Source organism: Fundulus heteroclitus, chromosome 18 (genome assembly GCF_011125445.2).
Source record: "Fundulus heteroclitus isolate FHET01 chromosome 18, MU-UCD_Fhet_4.1, whole genome shotgun sequence".
Lineage (NCBI taxonomy): Eukaryota > Metazoa > Chordata > Actinopteri > Cyprinodontiformes > Fundulidae > Fundulus > Fundulus heteroclitus.
The window spans coordinates 25,449,711-25,463,275 of NC_046378.1; the positions used below are offsets into that span (position 1 = coordinate 25,449,711).

Below are 13,565 nucleotides of genomic sequence, written 5' to 3' on the forward strand. Positions count from 1 at the left end.
TATGTTAGAATTATTATTAGAATAATTATTATGTTAGAATTATTATTTTAAAGAAAAATACTCTGTATAATAATTTTCGGAAAGGTTAGTTTTATTTTTGCGGGTATAACTGGTGACGTCACTTCCTCCTTCACCAGACCGTTCATGGCTGTTGCGGAGGAAGGTGAGTTTTCACGGAGCTCTTGTTAGTTTGTTGGTTAGAAGTTCGAGTGTAATGAAAAATGTTACACAGCCTTTAAAGCTAACATGTTTGTGAGTTGTTTAACGGTGAATGGAATGTTTTTTTATGGAGTGAAAGAGTTTTACTGTCGCAGCATTTCTGTGAATGAGCCCACCGTTTTTCCCGCGCAATGCTACATTTTTTTTGCTCCCTTTGTCATGGGCAGGTGGGCTGATGTCGGCTGGGTATGATATTTGCTGCTGAACAGTTTTCATATCACTCTGTACAGGTATGTTGTTGTTTTATTTATTTATTGAACTTTTTTGTTCAATGTCGGAGTTTTATACTTTTTTTTATTTTTCACAATGTACAAGTTTTTTTTATACATTACTTATTGTTGAGGTTTGCTGGTGGCGTGTTTCTGTTATCTTCATTTGTTTCATCTTGATTTAAAATATGTAATAATTCAGACCAGACCGTTCATGGCTGTTACGGAGGAAGGTGGGCTGATGTCGGCTGGGTATGATATTTGCTGCTGAACAGTTTTCATATCACTCTGTACAGAATAAATACGCCATCAGTAGGCTGACCTGGAATGCCTGAGCGGTGGTAACTACACAACGCAGAATCAAACAAGTAGCACGCCTGAGGCCGGCTACAATGTCATTTTTCAATTTAGTTCATTTTGTTTATACATTGCGCATGCTAGACACTTTACAAAACAAGCTGTTAAAGTTTATTTGGAAGTTAATTCAATTCAAATTAAAGTTAATTCAATTTTCTAACAGACTGAAAGTGTATACATTTGAGGTTTATCTTATAAAATAATGCAGTCAGGTTCAGTTTATTATTCCAGTTGGTAAAAGGGTTTTCTATCTAAAGAAATCCAGCTGACTGTCTCAATTGACTCAGCAATCGTTTCTTTTCATAGTGCGTGTTGTGACAGTGGACAGCTACTTGCAGTGAGCCATTAACTTATTCTCATATGGAGCAGGCATGTGATAACAGTGGAAAGGAAAAACCCCTTTTAACAGGAAGAAATGTCCAGCAGAACCTGGTTTATTGTGAATGGCCATCTGCTGTGATGCACCGTTGGTTTGATAAGAGAGCATACACACAATAAAAGCACCAAAGGCACTTGTCGAGAAGAACATTGTGTTAAATAAAAAGTATATAGTACCTCCTTTCAGGAGAGAAACACAGCTAAACATGAGCTCAGAGCCATGAGTAAATACTAGTTTCTGTATTTCATTATATTACTTTAATTTATTTGTTTACTACTGTACTGTTATGGAAGTATTGTTTATTTCAAAGCACTTTAATTGTTTGAAATAAACAAGGAAACCTAATCCCCCTCATAACATATTTTAGCCTATATGAAATCGCAACATTAAACAGTAAATATGAATAAATAAATGAGTGATAAACATGATATCTCAACTTTAAAGTGTAACTCCCCCCATACCAGAACTTTACACCACCTAGCCTCATACTTGAAAATGTGCAGAGAGGATGCAATACCTGGCGGACAAGGAAACGTGTGAGGGCAGGGCATTGTCTGCGTTTTAGTAAAAGCTAAATAAATGTTTAATAAACTAACTTAATCACTAAACTGAAAAATCAATAGAATGACCACAAAACACACTATACAAACTCCTACTTGTTACAGAGGCGTAAAAGACTGTGCCACTTTTATACCCCACAGTGGCAGGGCTACTGGCGTCAGTTTCTCTTGGTGAGGTCACAAAAACTTTTGAACTAACAGCACTAATGATTCAAAAAAAATGCAAGGCACCCTTTGAACCTTAGGAGGGCGCTACACTGACATTTGCAGACCCAAAAAAAAAGTGATTTGGGGAGTGAGTTACCTTTTAAATTCTTGCAAAAAAGAAAAGTGTAAATTAATTATGGTTAGTATTATCATATCATTGTAAATTAATTTGAAAAAGAAAATCTAATAAAAAATATAAACCAATTCTGCCTTGACTTGACTCATTGTGAGAATTAGCTTTGGCAGTTAGGCAGTGTTTATTTATCAAACAGAATCAAAAGACTGTCAGCCATGCCATCAAGTGTGCAGAGCCACTGATTAGATACAGAACCAGGTGCTGCTATCAACCATCAGTTCAGTTAAAAGATTTCTCAAGAAATTTGAAACCTAATCCCCCTCATAACATATTTTAGCCTATATGAAATCACAACATTAAACAGTAAATATGAATAAATAAATGAGTGATAAACATAATATCTCAACTTTAAAGTTTGTAACTCCCCCCATACTAGAACCTTACACCACCCAGCCTCATACTTGAAAATGTGCAGAGAGGAGGCGATGCCTGGCGGACAAGGAAACGTGTGAGGGGTGAGGGCAGGGCATTGTCTGTGTTTCTAGTAAAGGCTAAAATAAAGGTTGTCATGATTTGTTTATGGATGAACCCGGACACAGCACGCACACACAGAGCTGGTTTTAAGAGAGTTTATTGCAACAGTGAATGGTGATGACATGAAGAACCAGAGTCAGTTACAAGACGGGAATGTAGGATGCAGGAGCTGGCTGGCAGGTAAAGAACAGAGTAGATAGTCCATGAAACGGAGGAGCTGCGCTGCTGCAGGATCGGGAGTGGGGACCAGAGACCAGGAACACAGTTGGGTCCACTGTTGCTTTTGCTGTGTTACTAGGATATATAGGTATATTAGCTATTGTAAGCTTTTTCTTGGCAATTTTGGCGAGGAATCTGCCCAACAACTTCAACGAGGCCAAACTCATCACCTTCAGCATGCTGATCTTCTGTGCTGTATGGGTGGCTTTTGTTCCCGCATATATTAACTCTCCAGGAAAGTATGCTGATGCAGTGGAAGTATTTGCCATCCTAGCATCAAGCTTTGGTCTCCTGGTAGCACTGTTTGGACCTAAATGTTATCTAATTTTGCTCAAACCAGACAGGAATACAAAGAAGGCTATCATAGGTCAACACACCAAATCATGACCTTTGCCGATTCATCCAAAGTCACTTTGTTTTTGTTGTTTGTTTTTCACATTTGTTAATAACCATGCAGGAGCAATAAAGAGATGTCTTAAATGTTATTTAAAATAAAACGTTGCTAAACCTCTTTGTAATTGACTCTCATGGGTCATCAAATCTTTTCGGTTGCTAAATGGAGACTGCTTCTGCAAACATTTGTAAAAGAATTAGTCAAATGAGGAGCTCAGGAAATTCCAGTGTGGTACCATGGTAGAATACTAATAGTGCAATAGGTACAGTCATGGATTTTCCCCTATCAAATATTCCTTAATCAACTGTTGAGATATTTTAACAAAGTGGAAGTGGTTTGACACAAGACTTGCACAGTCAATTTGACCACAAAGCTGCAGAACACATAAAATCACAGACTTACTGCAAGCTTTGCACAAAGCGATATAAAGCATACTGGCACTGGGTTCTGTATAATTTTAGAAACTGCGGCTCAGAGTGTTCAGTAGTTGTCCTGAAATCTGAAACTTTGTCTTAAATACCAGCTTTCTCCTGGCGCATGTCGATGTGCACCTGGGCAAGGAACTTGACCCCAAGTTGCCTAAAGAGCTGCGTATCAATGTATAAATGTGACTCCGATTGCATGAATGTGGCTCTAGTACAAAGTGCTTTGAGTGGTAGTGTGAAAAAAGGGCTTGATAATGTAATCATCGTCACTGACCTGTTTCGGGTAGTTTTTGGGTCCGACTCCTGATCATTCACTGCATGAAAAGTGAGATTTTCGTCCCCGTAAACTACCGCAGATCTCCCTCATTTTCGGCAGTTAACGACAATTTGCAACCCGCGCTTGTTGCCGTTTTCAGTGCCACAAATTGTCGGAACCGGACTCTGACGTATGTGGAGAGCGATCAGCTGTACTAATGGCCCTAATTAGCATATGAATGCAGCGAACCCGCGCGGCTGACCAGGTCTGGCTTGAATAACCTACTCAGTATTGGCTGAAACCACTTTTTTTAAATAAGTAAAATCGCTCCTGATTGGCAGCAAAACCACACGTGGCCAGGCCAGGCTTGAACGTTCTTACTGAGTATTGGATGGAACCACTTCTTTCAAACAAGTAAAATCACTCCTGATTGGTTAGCAGATCCCCAATAACTTATTTACATATATATATATATTTATATATATTATATATATATTTATTTATTTATTCATTCATATTATGCTGTATATTCATGTTATCCTATGTAGGCTACTACACTATTATTAGGCCACCATCAAGGACATGAATGAATTTATACAGGAAATGAACATTTGCCAGGAAGATGTTTATGCAAAGAAAGAGCTTTATTAAAACAAACAACTATATACAACGCGAGGATCCAAAAACTACAACTCCGTGAACTGTCCGTTTGCCTCCTCGGGGTTGTAGGTAACTGCTGGCGGTGTTCTTTCTGAGGCAGGTCCGATGTGCAGACGCCTCCTGTGCGTGGCTCTGTACTTCGGCGTCGCCTCTAACCGGGACTGCAGCTTCACACAGAGTTCAGAGAGATCCGGTGTTGTGCGCAATTCTGTTCCCCCGTGAAAATCTGTTTCCCCTGTGTCGGGAAGCGCTTTGCAGCCGTTTTCCCGGCGCTTCTAATTGATTTCTCGGTAAAACAACTCATATAATCATGTCATGGTTGTAACAGTCAGTTTATCGGCAGTTGTTTACAAAATTGTAGAATAAAAATAAACAAACTATGTCTTCTTACGCTGTATTGTGTTATAAATGGCAAGATAAACGGTCTTTTTCCAACTTTTGTCACTTTAACCTGACAAATAAAAGTAAGCCATAAAACACTATTCCAGCACCTACTGTGTATTTATGATTTTACATTGCTGAAAGAGGAGGATGGGATGGCTGATAGCAGGACACAAACATTATGGCTGTTTCTCAATTCACGAGAATGCGAGCGCGTTCTCGTGAATTGAGAAACAGCCTAAGACTTCCTGAAAACACAAGAGTGTAGACTTCCCAGTACATCCCTTTGTAATATAAAATATGACAGTTTACTGGATTAAGGAAATTTCTAGTATACTACATCCCATCACACATAATTTTTGAGAATTTAGAAACATTTGCTCTTTATTTCCCAAAGTTTTCGGGAGATGTCTGAAAGACCGTTTATTTAATTTTATTTTACAATTTTGTAAACAGCTGCCGATTAAACTGAATGTTACAACCTTGACATGATTATAGGATTTGTTTTACCGAGAAATCAACTAGAAGCACCGGGAAAACGGCTGCAAAGTGCGCTCCCGACACGGGGGAAACAGAATTGAACACAACACCGGCCTACGAAATGGCGGCGGCCGTCCAATCCATCCAGAGACCACGCCAACAACGCCATCTTCTTCCCCAGGCTGGAAAACAATTAAATGAGAGTGGTATGAATAAAAATCAAACGCAAGTCACAATAACATTAAACAAGGAAGGAGAAGCAGTAAAAACAAGTCACTTACAGATAATGTCGTCTTTATCAACATCTTGTCAATCTGGAATTGCAGACATGGCTCCGAGCAAATAGGAGGTCACCGCCTCGCTCCGGTTCATAGCGCCTGCAATTTGTCTTCGAGTTGTGAAGACGGCATACTGCTTCCTGTAAATGAAAATACACTTTAATAAAGCTTGTTCTTTTGCAAGGCTACTAGGCTAATCTTAGATTTGGTTGTAGGCTAGGCTACTTTTAGCTTAGCTAGCAGTCACCGAACATATTCTTACCTAAGCTTGGGATTCTGCATCCGTCTTCTCTTCTTGGCGTTAGTCTCTCCCGCACAGTTGTTCGACTGCAGAGCCGCCAACTTGTCCTCTATGGACAGCAACCTGGAGTTTACCGAATTCTGCAGTTAAGTGAACCGCTAATTCATATCGGCACTATTAGCTGACGAGACGGTCTGCTTCTTCTTCTTCTTCTTCTTCTTCTTCTTCCGGTTTTTATGGCGGTTGGCAACTAACTTTAATGGTGCATTACCGCCACCAACTGGACTGGAGTGTGGTACTGGAGTCTAACCTTCCCTTGCAAACAAATAAAACAAACAAACATAACGAAACAAACCAATCAAAACAAAACAAACAAAAAGATCATACTAAATTATTTTTATTAGTCCTGTATTCCTCAGGAAGCCAATTACGTAGTTTACACTCATTTCCCCTGTGTTTTTTTTGCAGAAGTTTAGCCTCATCTGTTCTCCTTGTAATTGTAAGACTAGTCTTTGTCTTTCTTCCTGATATTTATTACAGTGTACAATAACATGCATTACTGCCTTCCTTGGCCTATTGTCCTCCACCCAAAGCAAAGCTAGCCACACAGCAATCAATTCCGCTGTGTAAACTGCTAAATCATCACTCATTCTTTTTCCAACTTTAATGTTTAATTTTGGAATGACATAAGCAACACCCATTCTTTTATCAGTTAGTTTAGATGCATCTGTATATATAGTTAAATCCTCACTATACCTCTCCATTAAAGTGGGACTTATTTTTAGTTCATTAAACCCCATTTCATTTACTTTAACCTGAATGACCCAACCAAAACTTCTGACTTGAACATTTCCACGCTCTTGGCATTGCTTCAGTACCGACTGACTCATATGAGACAGTCCACTGATAGCAATCAGCAGTTTCTTCTCGTCAGTCTGCGGACTGGCTGTAAGTTGTAGATCGCGTCCAAGAGGAGTTGAAGGGGAGTGGAATGCGAGACATGGGTAAACTCCCCCTGCAACCCTGATTTGCATTTGTATAGCTCACAGCATTTTCATTTACATGTTAAAGCCTCCCCTAGAATTAGGAGGAGGGGGGGTCATGGGGGGACCACGCCAAGCAAGGCCCACGTCAATTTCTGACAATTCACGGCAGTTTTCGGTGTTGCCTGCAAATTACCGTGAACAGCCGTTAACCTGAACTTCCACGACAATCTACAGTGCCGCATAGTGACGAAAATCACACTTTTCATGCAGTGATTACAGATAAAGCCAAAACCTAAATCATTCAGCTCGTTGTGAAATGATATATAATTAGGCAGTCGGTCACGGCAGATGTCCGTTCCCACTAAGCCTAGTTCTGATGGATGTTTTCCTCCCTGTTAAAGCGGAGTTTTCCGTTCCACTGTTGCTTCATGCTTGCTTAGTATGAGGGATTGCTGCAAAGCCATTGACAATGCAGACGACTGTCCCTGTGGCTCTACACTCTTTCTGGAGGAGTGAATGCTGCTTGTCAATCAATGCAATCAGCTGGGTTTCATTAGATAGCAAACTTTTTGACCAATCTGTCTGGATGATATGATTGATTTTGACTTTGTGAAGTGCCTTGAGATGACATGTGTTGTGAATTGTCGCTATATAAATAAAATTTAATTGAACTGAATTAATCTCTAAAGAAGCTGTTTAAACCTCTACCAACTCCTCACAACAACCACTTGACCAGAAATATTACATACCAAGGTAGCCCCATGATGATTTAATACAACATAACTGTGCTTTATATGGAGCCTGTTGAGAAACATTGAGGGAGGAAAATAAATCCCTCTTGACACAAGTTATGGATGGATTTGCTCCCGCTGTTCCATTAATTTTACACAGGCAAATTGCTTTGCACCAGGGTTTAGGATCAACTTTGCATAGGCTAATTAGTTTTCACGTGTTTTAAAACACACAAACCTTTTGAAGATCAGGCCCATAGTTTCTCATGTCTAAGAGCTAACCACAGGGATTTCCTTCTTTTACCCATTTGGTAATGTACCAACAATAACACAGGATTAAATGGTTAAATCTGTTTGGCAAAGGCAACTGCATGTCAAACTCAAACTCAGAGATCATAAATGGTTTATTATTAACTGCTGTAGCAGACAAAATGATGTGTGCTGTATTTTCCAGACTTATCTAGAATAACCTGGAGCCTGCCATGGTCATATTATAATTTTAGCCACTCAATTTAGTAAAATTACTGATGTTATGCACGTGTATACTAATGGTGTTCTCTACTGACCCTCAGACGGACTAGAAACTTGTCCAGGATATATCTTGTCTTTTGTTTAGTAATTTATTAGAAATTAGCCATAGCCCACTCCACCTACAGCCCCTGCACAGGATTAAGCAGATATAAAAAACAGATTAATGTTCCAAGATAGTCAAAATGTACAATTTAAAATACCTGGAAAATTTATTGATTTTATGTCACAGAAATGTACATTCCAACAGCCCTAACAATAAATCTTGATAGATTGATAGCTTTATTACTGGTGTCATGTAAAGTTACCATTATCGAAGTCTGTCTCCAATGCTTTATGCTTCCATTTTCATGGTTTGCTGCTGCCATCTAGAGGACAGTTTTACAGTTTAACTTAACAGATGTGTGACAGTGAATAGAATACTATTCACTCGTTTACTTCTTTCAGTGTATGTGAATCTTTTTCACAGACACACACCAATTTTTAGAATTATATTTGGGTCACAACGGTCCTTTTTTTATGTGTCTTGTCTGGCAGTGTAGCATTAAGAATTGCTGTCTAAATGCCAAAGAGAGCCAAACAGATTTTACATTCACAAGTGGAGTGTTACTACTCTGGCCGTAGTGCTCCACTAGATTTATATATCCATAAAGCTTTATTCTATTTTATTCTGGGACTATTTCATGTTCAATGAACACAAAAATGGGAAGTTAGAAGAGAAAAAAATAATAGAAAAAGATTAAACTACATACTAAAAGGGAGAAAAGGTAAAAAAAGAGGAGAGAAAAGGGAGAGAGAAAGATAACATCCCCGGAGTCTGCTTTTACTCGAAGAGAGAACAGCAAAACAAACCAATAAATGTACAAACAATAAATGCCTTGATACCATCACTGAAAAATACACATAATTATTTAATATGGGATGTATAAAGTGACAGCTAGAGCTATTGATAGAGTTTTCTGTATGGAAGTGAATCTGTAACCACCTCGTTCCAAGCACCTGTAGGTGTTTGTGTGAGTGGACTTTTATACGTAAGGTTTATCCATAAGAAAAATGCTCAATAGTGGTTGTGAGGAACCAAAAGCCGGCCCCCCGGAGCGCAGAGGCAGACATTGGAAAAACCAGAACCCCAGATGTCCGAAAGAACATCCAGAGCAAAGGTACCCAGAGGGACCAACACAGGATAGCTGCCTCCCCCATCCCAGGGGACAGCAGAGAGGAGCCCCTGGAAACCCCCAACAGCGACAGTGCCGAAGCACCTGGGAACTGCGGCCACGAGCCTGCGGGTTTCCGCTGGCAGCCAGCTACGCCGGAGTGGATCCAGCCATGGGCTCAAAGACCCGAGGCCCAGAGGCACCTTTGCCAGCAGGGCCCCGGCAGAGCCACAGGCCCAGGGGCCTGGGCCCCTGGGTCTGTGGCCGGGGCCCTGAAGCAGCTGACCCACTCCTCGCGGCCCTGAAGCAGCCGCGAGGAGTGGGTCAGCACACACACCCAAGCACCCAGCCCCAGACACCGAGAACCACCAACACTCCAGCAGGTCAAGGTGGCAGCTACACAGGGGATGGGCTACACACTTAGTGGAGACCTGAGATGTTCCAGCAGAGAGGGCAGTACAAACCCAACATGACAAAAAGACAAACAGAAAACGAGGTATGCGGTCACATTCACACCTTAGTGCCCTCACATGCATACAATCTTACCCACACACCAAAAGAAAACAAAAAGGGGATGCAGTACACACACTTGCACTCACCACATTATCCTATACTCCCAGATCCATGCAACAGCACCCCAGCGGGGTATCCAGACCCGGAGAGGTCTGGGGCCAGGTGTGGTGGCCGCGCCTGTAAACCGAGCTACTGGAAGGCTGAGGCTGGTACCGATACGGTGCTCGTTACCACAAGGTCATCTAAGGAGAAGTGCACTGGCCCAGATTGGAGACTGGTTCTGATTTAGACTCCAGGTGATGTGTGCTGTTATGATATGAATTAAGGTTGGCTGTGGAGAGAGCATAGACCAACACAACTGATGGAAATAGGTGTCAATTAAGAGAAGAAAAGCTGGAGAAGTTTACAAGGGCCACCACCATCTAAAGAGATATACAAATGAATAAAATGTGTTTTTGTGTGTAAATATATATATATATATATATATATATTCCATTTGTAACAAAACTATTTTGAAAACTGTTTTTTTTCCAATATTCCAACAATGAACTATCAACTAAAAAAAATGTCACATTTGCCAGAGTTTTGACATAAATAAAAATCCCTTCATAATTCATGTGAATATCTCCATATATTGCACATTTCCACCGTAACAATAACATTAACACACGGTGTGCTCTAACATCCAAAGTTGTAAGAGTTGTTTTAGTACCATATTCCACACATAATGATTTTATGTGGACGCAAACTCAGTCTAAATTGAATTACGTCAAAAGTCCAGCCCACTCTCTTTCCTCTACCCTTATTGGTGGCATGCCAATAAAGAGAAAACATCTAAAGTCAATAAAAGTGAGGATGAGAAAATAAAAAATAAAAATCTAACAGCTGGGTTTAGGGATAGGGACATAAAAGTAATGTGGCCCTTTAAAGATAAAAGCTTGGCCTTGCTACTGTTGCACTCTTTATGTCTTCGCTGCACCAGTCCGGCTCCTCAGCTGTCCTGTCTGTCACAAGGACAGTTTCATGTAAGTGGTATGGACAAGGCTGGAGATGTAATTTTGGGGGGATTATTTGAGATACATTTATTTTCAGTGTTTCCTGAACTATCTTTTACATCTGAGCCTCAGCATCCTACCTGCCATGGGTAAGCATAAAGGTGCAAAAAGAAACCTCATTACTCTAAAGGATTTTTTTGTGTGTTTGTTTACTTCTACAAAATGGGAAACAAAATTGATGTTTAGTCTTTCTTTACCTCCTGTGTTGTGTTTTTGTGAATTGAACCATGGTGTTATTGTTTTAGTTTTGATGTTGTAGGATTTAGGCAGGCCCAAACCATGGCTTTTGCAATTGATGAGATCAACAGGAACTCCAAGCTGTTACCCAACATGACTTTGGGGTACAGTCTGTATGACAACTGTGTTAAACTCGGAATAGTATTCCGTGCGGCAATGGCATTAATAAGTGGTCAAGAGGAGCAAATTCTAATGGAAGAGAGCTGTGAGGGAAGGGCTCCAGTGTTGGGAATTGTGGGGGATTCTTCCTCCACACATTCTATTGCCATCTCCACTGTTTTAGGTTTGTACAGAGTACCTATGGTAAGTTTTCAGCTTTATCTTCTAATTGTTCTGTCAGATTGTTTAGGATTTGTTCAGCTTTCTTAAGTTTTGAAGTAGCTAGCTTTGAAGTAGCTTGTCTTGAAAACATATAAGGATGTGCAATGTGTATTTTCAACAGGTGAGTTATTTTGCCACATGTTCCTGTCTAAGTGACCGCAAGACGTTTCCATCCTTCTTTAGAACGATACCAAGCGATGCTTTCCAGGTAAACCTTTAAACTGAGAAGTACAATGATACAATGTTAAAAAAAACTCTAGCTTTGCAGTTTAGGAAAAAAGGAAAAAAATGAACCAATGTTTTTTTGTTTTTTTGTTTTTTATCAGATTTTCCACAAAAAGTTACTCTCATCCTCTAACTCCATTCTTTCTCAGGTGAATGCTATGATTCAGATTCTAAAACACTTTGGCTGGACTTGGGTGGGACTGCTGATCAATGATGATGATTATGGGCTCCACGCTGCCAGATCATTTCAGTCTGATCTGAGTCTGTCGGGTCAAAGCTGCCTGGCCTACTTAGAGGTGTTGCCGTGGAGCAACGAGGCTGCAGAGCTGAGGAGGATAGTGGATGTGATGAAGAAATCCACAGCTCATGTTGTCATTGTGTTTGCACATGAAAGACACATGATCAATCTCATGGAGGAGGTATTTATGTTTAGTTTAGATACTTTCACGTAGAATGAAAACTGTCAACATGATTTAAAAGGTGTACTTGTGTGTAATGATTAGCTATGGTTGAATCCAATGTGAGCCAGACACGGAGCTGAATTCTAAACGGATTTATTAAGGAAATGATGGGTCATGCAGGCAAGACAGTCCACAGAGGTACTGAGCAGACATCCAAAAATGAAGCTAGGCAGACTCAAAAACAGGTCAGGTTGGAACGGGCAACAGACAGGTAAATAAACGGGAAAAAACTGGACTGGACTGGAGTGCTCTTACCAAGAGTTAGAGAGACGAGATCAGAGGAGATTTTCCGGCAACTAACAGAAAACAAAGGCGGGCTTAAATGGAGACATTACCTCACTTTAAAGTGCAAACCAAAATATCTGAAAGAATATCTTCAAATTCAAGGTACACAAAGAGCCTATAAGCTGGTGGTGACTCAACCACAAAACAATACATTTTTGTCTATAATCTATGGGTTCATTTGTCATTATTATCAAACTATATCATCATTTCTGCTTTCATCAATATTTTTATGTATGGCTGATGGCAAAAAAAATAAAATTATATACTATATTATCAAACAGTTTTTTATGTATTGCTGAGCTTAGCAGATGAAGAGGTCTCCCTCTTTTGACCAGGTTTTAATCCTTTCTTTACTAACTCTCATGAGGACCTGTGACAGGTGGTAATGTTGTTCTAAGGGGAAGAAAGGCTCCATGATGTGCAGAGGTTATATTTAACAAAGATAAGCATAAAGTTCCAACTCTCACCATCTCAGAATGAAGGATGTGCATTACAAAAAAAATATCACTTAGTTAATCCCATGACTAAACACTACAGCAGCGCATTAAACTTTATTGGTTGTGCTATTAAACTGTGTAGCTACTTTTATTAATTGTTAATAAAAGTAGCTATCCACAATTTTACTGAACTAAACATAGATTTCATATGTGAATGAAAGACAATGTATTTGTCATTTTGATACATTTTCTATGCTGTATATAGAGTTAGACATTTGAAAGACATTTTGACAACATATTTTGTACATGAATAGGTGGTGAGACAGAACTTGACAGGCCTGCAGTGGTTGGCGAGTGAAGCCTGGTCCACAGCCTCCGTGCTTCAGACCTCTGACCTCATGCCGTACCTTGGAGGCACATTGGGCATCGCTATCCGTCGAGGAGAGATACCAGGCCTCAGGGACTACCTGTCAGAAATAAATCCTAATATACATCACAACAACAGCTATGGAAATAGCATTGTAAGATTTGACCGTATCACCAAATATAGTACTTCCACAAGTGGTACATAATTATTGGTTCACTTAAAGTTTTGAAATATTTCAGGTAAACCAGTTTTGGGAATTCACATTTCAGTGTAGATTTGCACCACCTCCAGTAGGCTGGGTTGAAAACGGGGGGAAAGTTTGCACTGGAAAAGAAGATTTAAGGACTGTAGAGACTGAGTTCTTAGACATTTCTAACCTCAGGCCCGAAT

The 13,565-nt window shown here is 40.0% G+C and overlaps 1 protein-coding gene and 1 long non-coding RNA gene across 2 annotated transcripts; both read left to right on the forward strand.

The window, feature by feature from the left end:
- Positions 1–340: 340 nt before the first annotated feature.
- On the forward strand, positions 341–756 carry LOC118566738. Its single transcript, XR_004933257.1, has 2 exons — positions 341–386; positions 662–756. It is a non-coding gene; the product is annotated as an uncharacterized LOC118566738 (long non-coding RNA).
- Positions 757–11,106: 10,350 nt separating this feature from the next.
- On the forward strand, positions 11,107–13,510 carry LOC118566650 (vomeronasal type-2 receptor 1-like). The gene is made up of 4 exons (XM_036149398.1): positions 11,107–11,382; positions 11,522–11,608; positions 11,775–12,044; positions 13,123–13,510. Exons 1-4 carry the CDS (start codon positions 11,122–11,124, stop codon positions 13,378–13,380), a joined length of 876 nt encoding a protein of 291 aa, XP_036005291.1. The 5' UTR covers positions 11,107–11,121; the 3' UTR covers positions 13,381–13,510.
- The last annotated feature ends 55 nt before the right edge of the window (positions 13,511–13,565 follow it).

Coding starts and splice junctions, on each gene's coding strand:
- LOC118566650 (XM_036149398.1), top strand. CDS start 11,122: ATGGCTTTTGCAATTGATGAGATCAACAGGAACTCCAAGCTGTTACCC. Junction 11,383..11,521: donor GTTTGTACAGAGTACCTATG/GTAAGTTTTCAG, acceptor TATTTTCAACAG/GTGAGTTATTTTGCCACATG. Junction 11,609..11,774: donor TACCAAGCGATGCTTTCCAG/GTAAACCTTTAA, acceptor ATTCTTTCTCAG/GTGAATGCTATGATTCAGAT.